The sequence below is a fragment of the Cajanus cajan genome, chromosome 4, assembly GCF_000230855.2.
Source record: "Cajanus cajan strain Asha chromosome 4, NIPB_CcT2T_4, whole genome shotgun sequence".
Taxonomy (NCBI): domain Eukaryota; kingdom Viridiplantae; phylum Streptophyta; class Magnoliopsida; order Fabales; family Fabaceae; genus Cajanus; species Cajanus cajan.
The window spans coordinates 42231484-42252984 of NC_138520.1; the positions used below are offsets into that span (position 1 = coordinate 42231484).

Here is a 21501-nt window from a genome sequence, read left to right on the forward strand (position 1 = left end):
GATTTTTCTTATTTTGATTTTTTTAATCAATGTATACAATTTTACTATTTTGATTTTTTCAATCAACGTATACAATAAATAAAAAACACAAAAGAAAAACATGCATGCTACAAATTTTATTTTATCAAAAAATTATTTGTTTTAATATATTACATTATATATGTGAATATTAAGACATATATATATATATATAAATATATATATTATAATTAAATTTTTTTTAAAAATTAATTCATTATTAAGAATTTTTTTTTATCACATGAGAATTAATTTCCTTCAAAAATTTGACAGATATCAAATAAATAAACATTTTTTCTGAATCTATATATTTATTTTATTAGAATATAATTTTTCTTTTTTAAAATATATTATTTTTTTAGATAAAAAATTATGTATATGTCAAACAGTAGTGAGGGCAAGTGCCTCACTATTCCAAACGTGCAGCTGTCGCTGTATATATATGTATGTGTGTATATATATATATATATATATATAATATAAGGGGTTATAATTATACCGGTGTAACTTTTACTAAGTATTATGTCGCTCTATAACTTTATATTAAATGTGAATTTTGTAAATCCAACCGTTAAATTGAAAGTTCATATCACTTTATACGTGTATATCAAATTTTGTTAAAATTGAACAACAACTGGAAGATAATCCAAGTTTTCATATTTTAGTGTATTTTGAAATGAATATATTACATCAATTTTGTTTTATAAAAATAAAGTATCAAATCATCATGGATTAATATAAAGTTTTGTATATATAATCTATAAGAGATATGAACTTTCAATCTAACAGTTGGATTACCAAATTCACATTTAATATAAAGTTATTGAGCGGTGTAATACATTGTAAAAGTCGCATTTAATATATATATATATATATATATATATATATATATATATATATATATATATATATATATATATATATGAGGGGGGCTATAATTACAATGGTATAAATTTTACTAAGTGTTACACCGCTCAATAACTTTATATTAAATGTGAATTTTGTAAATTCAACCGTTAAATTGAAAATTTTTTACTCTTAAATCATATATATATAGACACACACACACACACACACACACACATATATATATATATATATATATATATATATTGTTAGAGAGTAATATGGAAAATATTACTCTTCTTTTGTCTTTTATCATTCTGTTATGTCATTAGAATATTCTAGTTGCCACCTGTCCTATTTTGTTATAGTTTGTTATTTTGTAATCATCTCTTGACAGCTGTACCAGCAAGAGGTAGCTTCTATAAAAGGCTCCTTTGTATTTCTTTACATGCAAGTTAATGAAATGAAAATATACCCTTCTCATTTAATCTTTTTCTCTGATCCTCTCTAACATGGTATCCAGAGCCTACAGCTTTACAGCAAAACCCTAATTCTTTTCTTTTCCTTCTATGGCAATCGTTAATCCCCACCCTTCCGCACCCCAATATTTTTCAACCCCCATCGCTGAGAAACTTGATGATTCAAATTATCTTCACTGGCGACAACAAATCGAACCTGTCCTCAAGTCGCATAAGCTTCAGCAGTTCGTCGTTAATCCTTTGATTCCCTCCCGCTATCTAAATGATGATGATCGTGCCATTGACAAGGTCAATCCTGAGTACGAAGCTTGGGAAGTTCAGGATCAGATGTTGTTGACCTGGCTTCAATCAACTTTGTCAAAATCAATTCTCTCTCGTGTCATTGGCTCCGTTCACTCCTATCAAGTCTGGGAAAAGATTCATGAATATTTTCACACGCAAACGAAGGCACGTGCCCGTCAACTCCGTACTGATCTTCGTACTACTTCTCTTGATGGTAAAACAATGCGCGAGTTCTTGTCTCAGATCAAGAACATTGCTGACGAACTTGCTGGCGTAGGACATCCTGTTCCTCTTGACGAATATGTTGATGCGATTTTAGAAGGTTTACCACAAGATTATGCCCCGGTGGTTTCTGTTATTGAAAGTAAGTTTGCTACTCTTCCAATTGCTGAGGTTGAAGCTCTTCTTCTTGCGCATGAATCTCGCAGCAATAGATTTCGCAAACAATCCTTCTCTCCTTCTATTAATTACACTCATGGGTATGCTCGAGGTAGTGTAAATCGTGGTGGTGGCAATAGTGGTCGTCGTGGAGGTAGTTCTGGCAGAGGTCGTGGAGGACGTTTTGCAAACTTTCAATGTCAGATTTGCTTAAAATATGGTCACACTGCCAATATTTGCTTTTATAGAGCTGATGCAAATTATCAACCTCATGACTCTTTGGTTCTATATGATCCTTCAACTCTGCAACCTGTGCAGTTCAATCCCTCTCCATCCATCACCAAAGCCTCTAATACTTGGGTGAATCCCACCTCCAAGCAACTCAGTCAAGACACTAATGTCACCTCAGTCACTCCCAGTGCTATGCTTGCTAATACTTCTTCTCAGGGTGCTGTCAACTCTACTTGGATCCCTGATTCCGGTGCTTCCTTCCATGTCACTGGTGAGCCTCAGAATGTCCATCAGCTTGGTCACTTTGATGGCCCAGACCAAATTTTCATTGGAAATGGTCAAGGTTTGCATATTAATGGTTCTGGTTTCTCCTCCTTCTTGTCTCCTATTAAATCCAATTTTTGCTTTAAATTGAACGATCTTCTTCATGTTCCCTCCATCACAAAAAATTTGTTAAGTGTCAGTAAATTTGCTAAAGACAATTCAGTGTACTTTGAATTTCACTCGCATTGTTGTTTTGTGAAATCTCAGGTGACCCATGAAATCTTACTTCAGGGAGTAGTTGGTTCTGATGGACTTTATTCCTTCTCAAATTTAGAGCTTCAAGGCCCCTCTGTGTTGGTGTCCTCTTCAATGGCATCATCTGTTGATCCTGCTGTGTCTGCTTGTCCCAATGCAGTTTCTAATTCCACTAATGCAAATAAATTTTCTGATGTATCTTTGACTCCTAGTTCTCACACTTTGTGGCATACTAGGCTTGGTCACCCCAATTCTCATGTTCTTAAACTTGTTCTTAATCATTGTAAAATTGCTCCATCTAATAGAAATGCTTTTGAGTTTTGTTCTTCGTGTTGTGTAGGGAAGTCTCATAGACTTCCTTCTCTTGCTTCTGAATCTGTTTACTCTGCTCCCTTAGATTTAATTTTTACTGATTTATGGGGACCATCTCATGTTGTCTCACATTCTGGTTATGTTTACTATGTTTCCTTCATTGATGCTTTCTCTAAATTTACATGGATCTATCCTTTGAAATCAAAATCTGACACTTTCTCTGTCTTTCAACAATTTAAAGCTATGGTTGAACTTCAGTTAAATACCAAAATCAAAAGCATCCAATCTGACTAGGGAGGGGAATACAGATCCTTTACTGCCTTTCTTGCAACTCATGGTATCACTCATAGATTAATTTGCCCTCACACCCATCATCAAAATGGTGTAGTGGAAAGGAAACATAGACACATTGTTGACATTGGCATTACCCTACTTCATCATGCTTCCTTACCTCTTACTTTTTGGGATTATGCTTTTTCAACTGCAGTTTACCTAATTAATAGGTTGCCCATTGCCTCATTGAATTTTGACATTCCTTTCACTGTTTTGTTCAAACAAGCACCAGATTACAAATTTTTAAGGACCTTTGGATGTGCCTGCTTCCCTTTCTTAAGACCTTATACTACTCATAAACTTGATTTCAGATCCCAGGAATGTGTGTTTCTAGGGTATTCAAATTCTCACAAGGGCTATAAGTGTTTGTCTGCTTCAGGAAAAATTTACATTTCAAAGGATGTGATTTTTAATGAAACTAGGTTCCCTTACCTTGATCTTTTCCAGCACACTTCCACTCCTGTACCCTCCCCTTCTCAATACTTCACTCTCAATCCAGATCTGTCTCCTCCATGTTCTCATACTACTGCATCCTCTTTACCTTTTATTCCTGTTTCAGAGACTAGTAATCATAGTGGTCAAGATAATATTTTATCTGTGTCACCCACTGTGTCACAGTCCACGTCCACTCCTTCATCCCCTGTGTCTTCTGCTCCCACCAATACTGTTTCCAGAACTATTAATAATCATTCTATGCAAACCAGGTCCAAGTCTGGGATTTTTAAACCGAAGATGCCTCCTTCTATATTTTTGGCTCATAGTGAACCGAAAAATGTCAAACAGGCTCTAAGTGATCCAGATTGGTTTTCTGCCATGAAGCAAGAATACTCTGCTCTTTTGAAAAATCATACATGGGATTTAGTTCCCTTACCCTCTAATAGACAGGCTGTTGGGTGTAAATGGGTATTTCGGGTCAAAGAAAATGCAGATGGGTCTATCAACAAGTTTAAAGCTCGTTTGGTAGCAAAAGGATTTCATCGAGTTCATGGTTTTGATTTTCATGAGACATTTTCTCCTGTTATTAAACCGATCACCATTCGCATTATTATTACTCTTGCTCTTACTTATAATTGGCATTTATTTCAATTGGATGTGAATAATGCTTTTCTTAATGGCATCTTGGAAGAAACAGTTTACATGGTGCAGCCCCCTGGATTTGAAGTTGAAGATAAGTCTCTTGTTTGTAAGCTCAACAAGGCTCTCTATGGTCTTAAACAGGCTCCCAGACAGTGGTTTGACAGACTTAAGTTGACTCTTCTTCAATTTGGTTTTCAGGCTAGTAAATGTGATCCTTCTTTGTTCATGTACAAGCATCAAGATCAGATTATCTTTCTTCTAGTCTATGTAGATGATATTATCATTACTGGCAACTCTTCCCAATTTATTCAGCAGATTACTGATCAACTTAATGCCACTTTTTCATTAAAACAGCTGGGCCAATTAGACTATTTCTTGGGCATTGAGATCAAACATTTACCTGACAAGTCCCTTCTCATGACTCAAAGCAAGTACATTCGAGATCTTTTACATAAAACCTCAATGGCTGAAGCTCATCCAATTTCTTCTCCTATGCTCTCTGGCTGCAAATTGTCCAAGTCAGGTGCTGATTTGTTTCATGATCCAACACTTTATAGGTCCGTAGTTGGTGCTTTGCAATATGCTACTCTCACAAGACCTGAAATAAGTTTTGCAGTTAACAAAGTTTGCCAATTCATGGCCAATCCCTTGGATTCTCACTAGGTGGCTGTGAAAAGAATCCTCAGATATCTTAAGGGTACTCTTTCTCATGGTCTTCACATGAAATCTGCTGTTCTTGGCAAATCTTTTTCCATTACAGCTATGTGTGATTCTGATTGGGCATCTGATATTGATGACAGAAAATCTACCTCTGGTTCTGCTATCTATTTAGGATCTAATTTGATTTCTTGGTGGTCCCGAAAGCAGCAAGTTACAGCTCGATCCAGCATTGAGGCTGAATACCGCAGTATAGCTCACACCTCTGCTGAATTAACCTGGATTAAGGCTCTGTTACAGGAACTTCAGGTTCCTTTTTCCACTCCTGTTCTCCTCTGTGATAACCAAAGTGCAGTAGCTATTGCTCACAATCCCGTTTTTCATAGTCGCACTAAACACATGGAAATCGATGTATTTTTTGTTCGAGAGCAGGTTCTATCCAAGCAGCTTTTGGTTTACCACATTCCAGCTTTGGATCAATGGGCAGATGTATTAACCAAGTCTCTTTCTCCAGCCAGATTTCAATTTCTTCGGGACAAACTCAATGTGAAGAGTTTTTCTAACAAACCTCCACCTTGAGTTTGTAGGGGGGTGTTAGAGAGTAATATGGAAAATATTACTCTTCTTTTGTCTTTTATCATTCTGTTATGTCATTAGAATATTCTAGTTGCCACCTGTCCTATTTTGTTATAGTTTGTTATTTTGTAATCATCTCTTGACAGCTGTACCAGCAGGAGGTAGCTTCTATAAAAGGCTCCTTTGTATTTCTTTACATGCAAGTTAATGAAATGAAAATATACCCTTCTCATTTAATCTTTTTCTCTAATCCTCTCTAACATATATATATATATATACATGAGGGGAGCTATAATTACAATGGTATAAATTTTACTAAGTGTTACACCGCTCAATAACTTTATATTAAATGTGAATTTTGTAAATTCAACCGTTAAATTGAAAATCTTTTACTCTTAAATCATATATACAAAATGTTATATTAATCGAAGATGATTTTTTATAAAACAAAATTAAATCTGTCGAAAAATTTATATTTTTGATGAGAAAATTTTTGTAAGAAAAGTTATATTATTGATAGAATATTTCAGACAAATTTATATTTGTCGAAAATGTAAGAACTGGTTTTAAATTTGATATGAAAATATTATGATATAATTAGATAAGATTTTAAGTTATTATTTTATTAATGGTTGATAATTAAAAAATAAAACATGGATAAATACATTATTTGAATTTTATATGTTTGATTTAAGATAACTTACAAAATAACTCTTGGTAAAGTTATTCCGCTCAATAACTCATGGTGTGTTGAATTTCATTGATCCAATTAATTGTTAAATTAAAAGTTATTAAATTTTACTAAAAAATTAATTAGTTTTGGAATAAATTATTTGCTAATTAACAATATAATTGAAATATTAAATATTTTAAATTATTTAACTAAAATCTTATTGACAATTTACTATATGATCTTAATATTTTTGTATAACTAATATCTGGTTTTAAATTTGATATGAAAATATTATATATAATTAGATAAGATTTTAAGTTAGTATTTTATTAATAGTTGATAATTAGAAAAAAAATAAGGATAAATACATTTTTTAAATTTTATATGTTTGATTTAAGGTAAATAAATATATTAAATTAATTAATAATTTATTTAAAATATTAAAATTTAATTTATAAGTATGTAATAAATAAATATTTATAATTTTATAAATTATATTATCATTATAAATTATAAAATTAAATAATTTAAATTATACTTTTAAATAAAAATAAGTAGATGTTAATTATAAAAGTAAGTACATATAAATAAAGAATAATTAAATATATTATTATTATTATTATTATTATTATTATTATTCGTAATATAAAATTATTATATATTATTATTATAGTACAAATATGAGATTGTATATTTGAGGATGACTTAAATGAATTAATTTGTACAAGCTATACTGACAACATACATAGACATTTCGGTAGCTTACTCATCAGAACTTCACAGTTAAGCGTGCTTGACCTGAAGTAGTACTGGGATGAGTGACCTTCTGGGAAGTCTCCTAGAAATTGCACAAGTAAGAATAAAACACACTAAACAGTGAAATATTGTAAAATAGAACCCTTGAGAGGCCAAATATGAGAGTTGTTACATTAATAAATTTATTAAAATTAAAAAAAAATTATAATTTCTGACTGATTTTTCGGTCGGAAAATCTAACAGCAATTTCCGACGGATTTTTTTTTCCGACGCCACTACAAGAAAAATGCTGATTTTTGACGAAAAATTCCGTCGAAAAAATTATTTCCGACGGATTTTTTTTCCGACGCCACTTTTTCCGACGGATTGAAATCCGTCAGGAAATCCGTCGAAAAAAGCAAAATCTTTCGGAAATTTACCTATTTTCGTTAGAAATTTCCGTCGAAAATCAGCATTTTTCTTGTAGTGACTATCCGTACTCCAAAGCTGAGCTCCGAGCTCGGTATCACAGCACGAGTTGACCTCAGACACGCGCCACGCGGCATCAGCTCGACACTTAAATAGATCGTAACTGATCTCGGGGAATCCCGGTCTAGGAGAGATCCTCTACCTAATCAAATCAGAACTAATCTTAGGCCCAAGGCCCAACGCAACCCTAACATACATCAAGGTCCCATCACTAGGTCCATGGCTAGGATATTGGAAGAGTATAGGGGAGCTAACACCCCTAGAAACATGTTTCCCTTGGCTAAGGAATATCAATCTTTCTCCTAAACCTTGTTAGCATGGAATTTATCTTTTATACCTATTTTGCCCTTGTCTTTATTTTTCCATTTTTCCCCTTGTATTTTGGGGTATCTTAGACATAGGATTTATTTTACATGTATTTCTAATTTTACCCTTGTATTTTGGGGTATTTTAGTCATAGGATTTATTTTCACTTGTATTTCCCATTTTACCCTTGTATTATGGGGTGCCTTAGATTATAGGATTTTTTTTTTTGGAAAGGCTTAGGCCCAAGTGAAGGGCACCTAGCTTGCATGGTCTTATTATGCACCTAGTTGTAGCTTAGCCAAACCCAAAGATTCCATCCTTGGCCACCAAGTAGCATTTAGGGTTTGTACTATCAGTACTCTGATGCCGAGCTCCGAGCTCGGTATCACAGCAGGAGTTGACCTCAGACACGCGCCACGCGGGGTCAGCTCGGCACTTAAATAGATCGTAACTGATCTCGGGGAATCCCGGTCTAGGTGAGATCCTCTGCCTAATCAAATCACAACTAATCTCAGGCCCAAGGCCCAACGCAACCCTAACATACATCAAGGTACGTGCATTATATATACGAGATTCATACTCATACAAGCCCTAACTTTAGCATCGGAGTCTCTTTTGCAGGTAGCACCCCCATCTTGGAGCATCAAGCGTACCAGCGAAGGAGGCTCACCGATCTTACCTGGCGGATCAGCTCTACAGTAGATTTCTGGTAAGAACAGGGATAATTTGGGTTTCATTTGAAGTGCATTTGGCATGAAAATTTTGGCCATACACTCCTAAATGCAACCCTAGATGCTTCCTCCCCTATAAATACCCTAAACCATGCACCTTGTAAATACTTTGGAATATATGAATTTGAGTGAGAATTTTTTGCCTCAAATCCTCTCCTTAGTCACCTAGGTCATCACGGCCTAGACCTCCCCTCTCCTCCCTTGAGTGAGTTTAGGGTTTATTGAGTGGCCTTCATCCCCACTTGGTGAAGTGAGCTAACCTACAACCACCTAGACACATTTCCCTTCCACTTCCTCCTATTCACCCACCATAAACACCTCACGCCCAACATCCTTATTTCTCCACCCTTGAAGGAACATTCACCATTGAGGTCATCACCTTGGCCTTGGCAAGGAGCTCCTCTTCACCATTGAACATTTTGATCATCCCCTTGGTGAAAGGAGTCCATCAAAGGGTGACTTTGAAGGGAGAGAGTGCTAAATAATGTTCAAAATTCTCAAAATGATCAAAGTGACTACAAATTGAATGAGGAAAACAATATATAGGAAAGGATCAAGCTAGCTAGTGGTGCCAATTCAAGTAAGCCATTTAGGCACCAAGATTTCAATTTCAAATGGAATTTGAAATTTAAATCATCCATGTGCTAGTCCGTGAATGTTGCTTCTAGCCATCATCTAAGTTTAATTTAGCATGTATTTGGGTTGAATTTAGACGCACATGTTCAGCACCAACAAGGATTAAACCATGTGATCCATATTCAAATCAAATGACTCCTAAATTAAACTTAGATTAAGCCTAATAGTCCTATTATTAAATTCCTTCTATATTCCTAATCTAATGGCCTAAATACATTGGTCAAGCAAATACAATGGAAAGGAAAAATTACAAGAATTAAAATGAGCCCAATATTGGGTACCAAAAGCCTAAAGGCCCATGAAGCCCAAAACTAGGCCCAATAAGCCTAAAGCCCAAAAGTCCTATACTAAGGTCCATAATACAAGACCAAATAATATGAAATCCTACACTACTTAAAATGCAATAACAAGGTGGTCATCCATGCAAGGCCCAAGTGAAGAGAACCCTAGGCCCACCAAGCCCATTAGGCCCATTAAGCTCTGAAGCAGTTAAATCTTCAAGTAAACTCTTGGCCATAGCTCTAGTGGTTGGACCCTTGGTCCATGCTCTTCCATCAATTATCTTTACAAAATTGACTCACATTGATGATATTTTTGGTAATATTGGGAACATAAAGAAGGTTATTGAAAGTAAGAGAAATGTGAGGTTTTAAAAGGGGAAGAAAACTCAGTAACACCTGAAGAATTTATGGGAAGACCCTGACCATTTCCAATGATAATTTGATCTAGTCCTTCAATGGGAGTCAATTGCTGGATATTTTGGGACATGTTGGTGACATGATTGGATGCTCTTGAGTTTAGATACCACAGATTTGAGCTAGGAGAAAAAGAAGTCATGGCCATAGCTGATGGTTGAGTTTGAAGGTTGCCATTGGAGACAAGGTATGCCTAAGATGAATTAGGTTTGGGTGGCCGAGAACCCAAAATACCATTGGAAAATCCAGTGGGACGATGATGGAATAACACTAAGGCCAAGAAGTCCAAGAGGTGATGTATTGAAGGAGGCAAAAGGAATGGGTTAGTGTTGGAAAAAAAACCATAGGAGGAGTGAGCCCACTTTTGGGCCTTAGCTACTAAGATTTTCTTAGCATAGCATTTATTCCTATTTTGTCCTTGTATTTGATTTCCTATTTTACCCTTGTATTTTGGGGTATTTTAGTCTTAGAATTTATTTTACTTGTATTTCCAATTTTACCCTTGTATTTTCGGGTATCTTAGTCATAGGATTTATTTTCTTTTGTATTTCCCATTTTACCCTTGTATTATGGGGTGCTTTAGATCATAGGATTTTATTTTTGGGCTAAGGTATTTGATTAGGGTGGGAACAAAAACCTAGACATATTTTTGTGGCTATTGGACCTATTTTTTGGTGTTAGAAAGGCTTAGGCCCAAGTGGAGGGCAAAGGTTGCATGGTCTTATCATGCACCTAGATGTAGCCTAACTAAACCCAAAGATTCCATCCTTGGCCACCAAGTTGTATCTAGGGTTAATTTGGGTTTCATTTGGCACCCTAAAGGCAACCCTAGATGCCTCTCACTCCTATAAATACCTTAGGCACCACACCTTGTAAATACTTTGGAAATTGAATATAAAGAGAGCATTTTGCCTTTATATCATCCTTAATCACCTTGGCTATTTTTGGCCACCTCCCATCCTATCTCCACCTTGAGAGCTAAACCCTAGAAGTGACCTTCATCTACCTTGAAGTGAGCCAAACCCTAGAGTGCCCTCTCAAACCTTTCATCAAACACTTCATCCACACTCTCTATTTTTATCCATTCCACCATATTCCTTCTCTAAACAAAATGCCACCTTTGAAGAACTTGATCCAAGGAGTCAAGGTGTCCTCACATTGATAAACCAATCCATCAATACTAGCAAGGATGCCATTAGACGAGTAGCTGGTTGTGAGTGAAAGGGAGAAGGATTATACCCAAAGGCTGGGTTGGCAGTTGAGCTGGCAGCAGAAAAGGAAGTGTAAAAAGGTAAAATTAGGACAAAATTGCTATCAAACCTATAATAGCAAGAGGATGCAATGTGACCATATCGGTGACAGACTTGGCATTGAATGCCTGCAAATCTGTCACGCCCACGTCCATAACTGATAGCAAACTTAGGAGAAGTGATGGATGATCTTCTCCACGGATTTGCTTAGGCCGGATCTTCTTTAATGGAGACTTGATTCTTCAACTCAAGAACACTTAGAAGCTAAGAACTCACGGATGAACTCAACCTAGAACTAGGAGGGAAGCATCCAAGCTCAAGCATCAATGGAGAGCACACTTCAAAGAGGAGGATTCTAAGGTGAAATCCTAAGGTTTTGAAGATGAACTCTAAGGGACTTTTGAGAGAGGAAACTCGGCCAATGGCTCACAAATTTCAATTATGATCAAAAGTGAATACAAATTGTTTTAGGAGGGATCATATAGGTCACCGAATTTTGGGAAGCCACTTGGCGCCACATGATAGGTCACATGTTGGCGCCAAGATTTGAATTCAAATTCAAATTTGAATTCAAACCTTGTGTCACATGTGCATAACCGGTCATGTGTAGCTAAATGCAAATTAAGTTGAATTTAGTATGTATTTAGGGTTGCATTTCGGTGTCACACTTGTGAAGCAAAGGTGGTGCCAAAAGTGTGACCTAAATGCAACTTAAATCCATCCTAAATTTAACCTAATTTGTCCTAACTCAAATGAACTACTAATCCTCCTTAAACCCTAATATAATGACCAAAATACAATGGTCTAATGAATACAATGAATAGGAAAAAAATACAAGAAGGAGAATGAGCCCAATATTGGGTATCAAAAGCCCAAAGCCTAAGAAGCCCAAAAATAAACCCAATACACCTAAACCCTAATCTATGGTCAAAATACAAGACCAACAACCAAGTAAATTCCTATGCTAAGAAAATACATTCAAACATGGTGTTCATTCAATCAAAGTCCAAGTGAGAAGCACCCTAGGCCCACCAAGCCCATTGGGCCCACTAAGCTCTGAAGCAGTCAAATCTTCAAGTAACCTCCTGGCCATTGCTCTAGTGGTTGGGCCTTTAGCCCATGCTCTTCCATCATTCCCTCCCTCTTGAGAAGGATTCGTCCTTGAATCTGAAGACTCTTCCTCATCATCACTAGCACCTACAAAAGGTTTAAGATCACTAACATTAAAAGTGGTGCTGACTCCATAATCAGAGGGTAAATCAAGTCTATAAGCGTTATCATTGATACGCTACAAGACCTGAAAGGGACCATCTCCTCTAGGACTGAGTTTGGACTTCCTTTGATTTGGAAAACGTTCTTTTCTTAAGTGAAGCCAAACCCAATCACCTTCCTCGAAGATCATAGACTTCTTGCCTTTACTTCCTTGTTTTGCATATTTCTCATTTTGATTTTGAATATGAGTTTTAATCCTTTGATGAAGTTTCTTGACAAAATCAGCTCTTGAAGCCCCTTCCTTATGAATGAAATGTTCAATATTAGGAAGAGGTATCAAATCTAAAGGAGTTAAAGGATTAAACCCATACACAGCCTCAAAAGGAGAAATATTGGTAGTTTTATGAACTACCCTATTGTAGGCAAATTCGATGTGAGGCAAAAACTCATCCCAAGATTTGTGATTACCCTTTAGGACTGCCCTAAGCATAGTAGAAAGAGATCTATTCACTACCTCAGTTTGGCCATCTGTTTGAGGATGACAAGTAGTTGAAAAGAGGAGTTTGGTTCCTAGTCTTGACCACAAGACACGCCAAAAGTGGCTTAGGAACTTTGTATCTCTATCTGAAACTATAGTCCTAGGAAGCCCATGAAGTTTAACCACATCTCTAAAGAAAAGTTTTGCTATGTTGCTTGCATCATCTATTTTGTGGCATGGAATAAAATGAGCCATTTTGCTAAAACGGTCCACTACCACAAAAATAGAATCCATTCCCCTTTGGGTTCTAGGTAAACCTAGCACAAAATCCATGCTAATATCTACCCAAGGAGAAGAAGCAACAGGCAAAGGTGTGTATGTACCATGAGGCATTACTTTAGACTTAGCTTGTAAACAAGCTAAACATCTAAAACAATGCCTTTGGACATCTTTTCGCATATGGGGCCAATAAAATTTCTCTTTTAACAAACTAAGGGTTTTATCAACACCAAAGTGCCCCATAAGCCCACCTTCATGACTTTCTTTAATTAATAGTTTCCTAATGGATCCTTGGGGTATACATAATCTTCCTTCTTTGGACAAATACCCCTCAACCATATAGAAACCATCAAAAGCTTTTTGTTGACATTTTTTATAATTATCACCAAATTCAAGATCTTCCTCATACAATTCCCTAATATTATCAAATCCAAGAATTTGAGTACCTAGAGACACAAGCAAAGTATGTCTTCTAGATAAAGCATCAGCTACAACATTTGATTTGCCTTTCTTGAATTTAATGATATATGGAAATTGTTCAAGGAACTCTAACCATTTGGCATGCCTCTTATTTAATTTACCTTGACCTCTTAAATACTTAAGTGACTCATGGTCACTATGGATGACAAACTCTTTGGACACAAGATAGTGTTCCCAAGTTTGTAAAGCTCTAACCAATGCATACAACTCCTTGTCATAGGTTGGGTAATTGAGGGAGTCACCTTTTAGTTTTTCACTAAAATAGGCAATGGGGTGTCCTCCATGCAATAACACAGCTCCTATGCCAACTCCTGATGCATCACATTCTAGCTCAAAAGTCTTTTCAAAATTTGGTAGAGCTAAAATGGGTGCATTGGTAAGTTGATCTTTAAGTAATTGAAATGCTTGGTCATGCTTTGAAGTCCAATCAAATAAAATATCTTTTTTGACCAGCTCATTCAAGGGTGAAGCAATGCTAGAGAAGTTAGGCACAAATCTTCTATAAAAACTTGCTAATCCATGAAAACTCCTAACTTCACTAACATTTTTAGGCTTGGGCCACTCTTGAATGGCTTTGATTTTCTCGGGGTCCACTTGAACCCCATTTTTGCTTACAATAAACCCTAGGAAAACCACATGATCCACACAAAAAGTACATTTTTCAAGGTTTGCAAATAATTGGTTTTCCCTAAGGATCATCATAACTTCTCTAAGATGTCCTAAGTGATCATCTTGAGAACTACTATAGATTAATATATCATCAAAATAAACAACAACAAATTTTCCTATACACTCTCTCAAGATATGATTCATAAGCCTCATGAATGTACTTGGTGCATTAGTTAAACCAAAAGGCATAACTAGCAACTCATACAATCCAAATTTGGTTTTAAAAGCAGTTTTCCACTCATCACCCTTTTTAATTCTTATTTGGTGATAACCACTTTTAAGATCAATTTTAGAAAATATAGAGGCACCATGTAATTCATCAAGCATATCATCAAGTCTAGGGATTGGGTGCCTGTACTTGATTGTGATATTGTTAATGGCCCTACAATCACAACACATTCTCCATTTTCCATCTTTCTTGGGCACTAACAATACAGGCACAACACAGGGACTCAAACTCTTTTGTACCCACCCTTTATTCAATAATTCATGGACTTGGTTCTCTATCTCCTTAGTTTCTTGAGGATTTGTCCTATAGGCTGGTCTATTGGGTAGACTAGCCCCAGGCACAAAATCAATTTGATGTTCTATACCCCTAAAAGGAGGAAGACCTTTAGGACCTTCACTAGGGAATATATCATCAAATTCTTTTAATAAATGAGAAACTTGAGGAGGTAAAGAACTAAGTTCAATGCTTAAATTATGACACTGAAGCACACTTTTACAAAGAAGAAGGTAAGAAGACTTTTCAACAATTAGGGTTTGTTTTAAAGTTTCTTGTTGAATTTCTTCTAAAGATTTCTCTTCCTTCTTCTTTGAAGACTTATGCTTCTTTTCATTTTTGTTTTTTTTTAATCAATTTTTTTTTTCTTCTTCTCTTTTCAATTTCATTTGTACTTGATCCTCTATCACTTGTGAATGAGACAAAGGATGAAGTACAAATTTCTTTTCTTTGTGGGTGAAAGTGATTTCATTGGAAAGGCCATTATGCATGGTTTTCTTGTCAAATTGCCATGGCCTTCCCAACAAAATATGGCAAGCTTCCATTGGAACTATGTCACAAACCACTTGATCTTCATAGTTACCAATAGAGAACTTGACTTTCACTTGATTATTAACATTAATATCCCCATCTTCATTAATCCAATGAAGTTGATATGGTTTCGGATGGGGAATAATAGTAAGACCAAGCTTCTCCACCAACCTTGTACTACAACAATTACAACAAGACCCACATCCACAATGAGAGAACAAGCATTATTAAGAATTTTACACCTTGTGTGAAAAATATTCTCTCTTTGTGAAAGGTGAGACTCATGAGGTTGGTTTCCTAGAAGCCTTCTAATCATTAGAAGTTGACCATCACAAGGATATGCACTTTCAATGGGATGGTCTTCCTCACTTGATTCACTGTCACTTGAAGTAGTGGAACTAGATTCTGTTGAGCTTAGGAGAGCTGAAGATTAAAAGAGTTTTGATGATCACAACAACTTGGAGACAACAAGTGTGCAACAACAACATTGAACACAAAAACAAAGTCAAGGAAGTTCAAGAAAAATGTTGTGAAGTATAGCTATGTAATAGAGTTTAGGAAATAAAGTGTTTTAAATGAATTGTTATATTTGTACTTGTGTATGTGCTTTGTGCATTGAGCAAATCTTGTCTAAAATCAAGTAGAGAGTAGATGATGATGAGTTGAGAACATTGGAAAATTATTTTGAGACTTAAAATGAAGTTTTAAGAACTGACTCAAAATAATCGATTATTGTTAAAAATAATCGATTATTTCAGCAAATGGGCTAAGTGGAATGCCTTGCTGTAATAATCGATTATTTGCCAAAATAATCGATTATTTCAGAAACAACTCTCTGGAATAATCGATTATCCAGCTAAATAATCGATTAAATTGTTCTTGGTTGATTTCCAGAAATCTGAAGAACAAAATAATCGATTATTCTTTAAAATAATTGATTATCTGGGTTCGAACTTTTATAAATAGACTTGAACTATTTTGAAACATAAGACAATTGAGTGAGAACTGATAATCAACTTCTGAAAACACTTTAGAGAGTCTGTGTGACATCTTGGAAAGGTTTCTTTGTGAAAATCCAAGAAGAAAATCATTTGTGAAAGAACTTGTGAAAATCGTCATCATCATCATACTCTTGAAAGAGAAGGACAAAGAATTGTTCAAGAATTCCAGGTGAATTCGTTTCATTTTTGTTTCTTTGTGAATCTTTGTGGAAAATCTTGAGAAGGGTTTCTCAAGTGATTAAGGTTCTTGTAGTGGGATCTACAAGGGGTACTTTCTTGGGGTCAAGAAAGTGATTATCTTTTAGTAGTGAAGTATATGCATGTGTGTTTGCTTGTAAACCTTCTTGCTTAAAGATAGTGGAAAAATCTTAATCAGGTGGTGATTAAGGACTGGATGTAGGTCACATGTGGAGTGGCTGAACCAGTATAAAAGACTTGTGCAATCTTCTTCAACCTTATCTCTTGTTTTGTAATTTCTTGATTGAGATTTAAGGAAGATAAAATTTGATTAACAAGTGAATGTAATTCTTGATGTTTTAAATCTGTAAATTGAACATTGTTGATGAACCTCATGATGTTGTAATCAAGTTAGCATATTGCATTCATATTATCATAACAAGTCTTGAGAAGTGCTTCAAGTGAGAATTCTGTCATAGAAAAGTTTGTAATTGAAAGTGAAGATCCAAAAACTCTGATAAATTTTTAAAGGGTCATTGAATCCAATTCACCCCCCCTCTTGGATTTGGCCATTCTTTTCTAACAATTGGTATCTAGAGCAAGGTTCTTGAGAGTTGTTCAAGACTTAAAAATGGCCAACAACAACCTACCCTATGGTGAGGGTGTCTCTATACATAGACCTCCTGTTTTCAATGGTGAAAACTATGTCTATTGGAAGATTAGGATGAGAATTTTCATTAAGGCTATTGATATTGCTGTATGGGATGCTATAGAAAATGGACCCTATGTCCCAATGAAAAAGAATGATGATGGTGAGCTTAAGGAGAAACATTGGAGTGAGTGGAGTGATGAGGAAAGGAGAAGAGCCCAACATGATAAGAGAGCAAAAAATATAATCACATCTGCATTGTCTATTGATGAATTTTTCAGGATTTCACAATGCTCATCAGCTAAAGAAATGTGGGACACCTTGCAAGTCACTCATGAAGGAACAAGTGATTGTAGACCCCTAAAATTGTCCGGGTCGGAAATAAGACTCGAAGACTCTCAAAGATCAATGGAAAGTCAGCCAGAAGGACTCCCAGAAGACCATAGGATGACTATCTGTAGGATTAGAGGTCTTAGAGTAGCTAAAAATAAGAAAGTGAGAGGAGTGGAGCTCAATACGGCCTCTTTGGAGCTCAGTACCGCCCGTATTGCATTTTTGAACTGCAATACGGCCGTACTGAAACCAATACGGCCGTATTGATGTTTTTGAAACTCAATACGGCCGTATTGAATTCAATACGGCCGTATTGAAGTTCAAAACTTCAATACGGGCCGTATTGACACCAGGGGCCGTACTGCGCCTCACCCCTATAAATAAGACGTCATTTGGACGTCATTTGACACTTTTTCACACTTCTTGGACTCTCTTCTTGAGTATTCTGGGGTTTTTGAGCAGTGTTCTGCCCTAGAATTCTCTCTGAGAGCCGATCCGACGAAGTTCTTGAGTTCTAAGCATTTAGCTTGAGAATTCGAACTAGTCGAAGGGAAATCTTTTTGATTTCCATAGTAAAGATTAATTTTTAGGGAAGGAGCGAGCGAGCATGTAGTGGGAGGGAGCGCCAAAAAGCCTCCTAACATCTGTTTAGATATATAAAAGCACGCTTCAAGAGGTTTTTCTTAAAATCCCTTCTTTTATTGCTTTCTGATTGTCGCATATTTAATTTTGTCATCATGTAGATATTTAATTTATAGCCGTTTATAATAAATAGGGGTAATTTAGTAATTTTACACTGTTATTTATGAAATAATCCGTCATAGGGAACCCGAAAGGGGCGTTGTGGGGTGCTAACACCTTCCCCGCACGTAACCGACTCCCTTACCCAACTCTGGTTGTAATGGCCAAGGTTGATTTATAAAATCAATTGCCTTAAATCTTTTTCCAATGTTTTGAGTAAAACATTGGTGGCGACTCCAAGAACCCTACCTTTTGCGAAAACCACTAATCCATGGAGGGTCCCGCTTGGGATTAACATGGATTAGTGAATCATTTAATAAAATTGTTAGCTCGACAAGGTCTCAGTTTGAGAATAAGTCGTTCTAGCAATTCACCATTTTCAAAAACATTTAAAACGAGTCCGACCATCGTCGCGAATGCCAAGGTCCGTTTCGGCGGGTGGCGACAGATGGCGACTCCGCTGGGGAAGCCTCGAGAGTCAGTCCCATTTAGTGATGGATTATTTTTAAAATAATAGTTTAAAATTACTTCATTACCCCTCACTTGTATGATAACACATTTTATCTATTTGGCTTTAATAACTGTTGTATGTTTAAATTTTCGCAATTGTTTGAAATACAAACTGCACACGAACCTTTGCACACAACAGTTCCCTCTATACCCGGGGGCATGAGTGGTAACCCATAGGGAGTGGATGTTAGTACGGCCGGTTGTCGAATGGGTCTATAGGTGCCCGTAGACCGTTGTCGAAAAGCATCACTCAAGGTGATAACCATGAACTCAAGTCCGACAGTGCGTTGGAACTTTCCATCGACTTACGACGAGAGGAATTGGGTCCCTATAATGGGGGCACCTTGGGGGCCTCAGACCGGTGAGAACAGTTAGAACCTCCTTGAATATGCACTTTTCTGCAGGATACCCCTACCTCGTGATTCGCTCGTGACTGTTCGTGGATGAGTGAATTGTTTGTGCATTGTTTATGTGACATTGTTTGAGCATACATTGCATTATTTAAACATACAACATTCCCTTTTTAAAATAAGAATAAATAGGAATAAGAATCTTCCATTACATGGTGTTAACATCTACCTTCATCACATTCATATAGGTAGTTTCCCTTTTCACCCAAAAAAAATAAATAAAAATACAAAAAAAAACAAAATACCCAAAAAAGAAAAAGGGTTATTTATCCAAACCAAGCAATATCATGCATCATCTTAGGAGCATTCCGAAAAAATGATAATGCTTAGTTGAATAAACACAATGCATGCATATTCATCGCCATCATCTCATATCATGCATTCTTATCAAAAATCATGGAGGGATCTAGGTTTGCATTTCATACATCCCTCCTAGTAATTCATTAATAAACATTAATAAAAAGAAAGGATCAATCGATGCGTATGTTCAAAGAATGGATCGCACGCCGTTCGTTATCAAGTGTAAGCCAACAACCGTGCCAAGCGAACACACGTCAACTCCGTTGTTGGTAATCAAGACGAACAAAGGGGAAGGTCCAACACGGTTAAGGATCACTACTCCAAGGCCTTTTCCCTACGAATCAAATAAGGCTGTGCCATGGATATACGACATCCATTCTTCTGCCGACAGCGATATCTCTAACATCGCTGGACTTGGGGGCATGACTAGGAGTGGCAGGATCTACACTCCCGAGGATCTTCATAACAAAGCTCCCAAGAGTAAAGAAAAAGAAAAAGATAAAACCGAGGAAAAAGAATCCGAGGAGGAGACAGACGAGCTGTTAAAGTTTATCCGACAGAGCGAGTACTCCATCGTGGATCAACTTCATAAAACGCCAGCAAAGATTACGCTGTTGTCGTTGATCCTAAGCTCCGAACCGCATCGGCAAGCTCTGTTGAAAGTCTTGAACGAGGCATATGTGTCGCACACTATCTCCCAAGACAAGTTTGAGGGGATTGTTAGTCACATCACGGCTAATGATCACCTCACTTTCATCGATGAAGAAATCCCCGCTGAGGGACCGAACCACAACAAGCCCTTGCACATCTCTGTAAAGTGCAAGGAATATCACATCGCTAAAGTCTTGGTGGATAATGGATCTTCCTTGAATGTGATGCCAAAAAGAACTCTTGATCAAGTGGCAATCAAGGGAGTCCAAATGCGCCCGAGCAACATGATCGTTCGAGCCTTCGATGGTTCTAAAAGAGAAGTGGTGGGAGAGATCAATCTTCCAATCCAAATTGGACCCACTATCTTTAATGTCGAATTTCAAGTGATGGATATTACTCCCGCATACAGCTGTCTCCTCGGCCGACCTTGGATTCATGATGCAAAAGCTGTTCCTTCTACGCTCCACCAGAAAGTCAAATTCATTGTGGGTGACAAGCTGGTGACTGTACAAGCTGAAGACGACATACTCATCAGCAAACCATCCACCATACCTTACGTGGATGCAGCGGAGGAAGCTCTAGAAACCGCCTTCCAAGCATTGGAAATTGCCAATGTTGAAACGTTTCCCCGAGAAATGAAGAAGGTAGCCTCCATGCTCACCAAGAACGGATACTTGCCAGGACAAGGACTTGGCAAGGATTCCCAAGGAATTCCTGAGCGACCCGTTATCAGAGATAATCCGGGGAAACAAGGGTTAGGATATGACCCTAATAAAGATCAAAGAACGAAGAGGAACAAAGATCCTTCTCGACGTTCTGTAAGCCAGATCTTTAGGAAGGCCGATTCACAAGCGTCAAGGCCGGTCGTCGTCATCAAGTGTTCTTCTCCTTCCGATAGGGATGTATAGACCTGATGACTATTAGAGATTACTCCTCGGGGACAGCCCGACCCCCGAGCCTCGATAGGGCACATGTTTCCATTATGATTATAATAAAATCATTCTTTATTCATTTCTTATTGCTTCTTTTCTCGCTTACAATAAATTTCTAGGCCGCATTATTTAACCCTGTTTGAATAGGCATAAATGAGGTTGAAATTGTCTTAATAACAAATAAACCCACATCATTTTTATGTGGAAGTGTGCGACAACTTAGAGCACCTTTCCTTGGCCTCGACAAGTGTCATCATGGATAAAAAAGAAATCCTTTAAAAACAAAAATCATAAAAAAAAGCTCGGCAGGAAACCCAAAAAGGGGGCTGCGCAAAAATAAGAGCAAAGAACCCGCTAGGAATCCCACAAAAGGGTGACCTAGGCAAAAATTAGGGTTGCAAAAATAAACAAAAACAAAGGTCC

The 21501-nt window shown here is 36.7% G+C and overlaps 1 protein-coding gene across 1 annotated transcript; it reads left to right on the forward strand.

The window, feature by feature from the left end:
- The first annotated feature begins 1046 nt into the window (after positions 1-1046).
- Positions 1047-3299, forward strand: LOC145957058 (uncharacterized). Its single transcript, XM_083073285.1, has 2 exons — positions 1047-2577; positions 2766-3299. The coding sequence occupies exons 1-2, from the start codon at positions 1434-1436 to the stop codon at positions 2774-2776; spliced, it is 1155 nt and encodes a 384-aa protein (XP_082929411.1). The 5' UTR covers positions 1047-1433; the 3' UTR covers positions 2777-3299.
- Positions 3300-21501: the final 18202 nt, after the last annotated feature.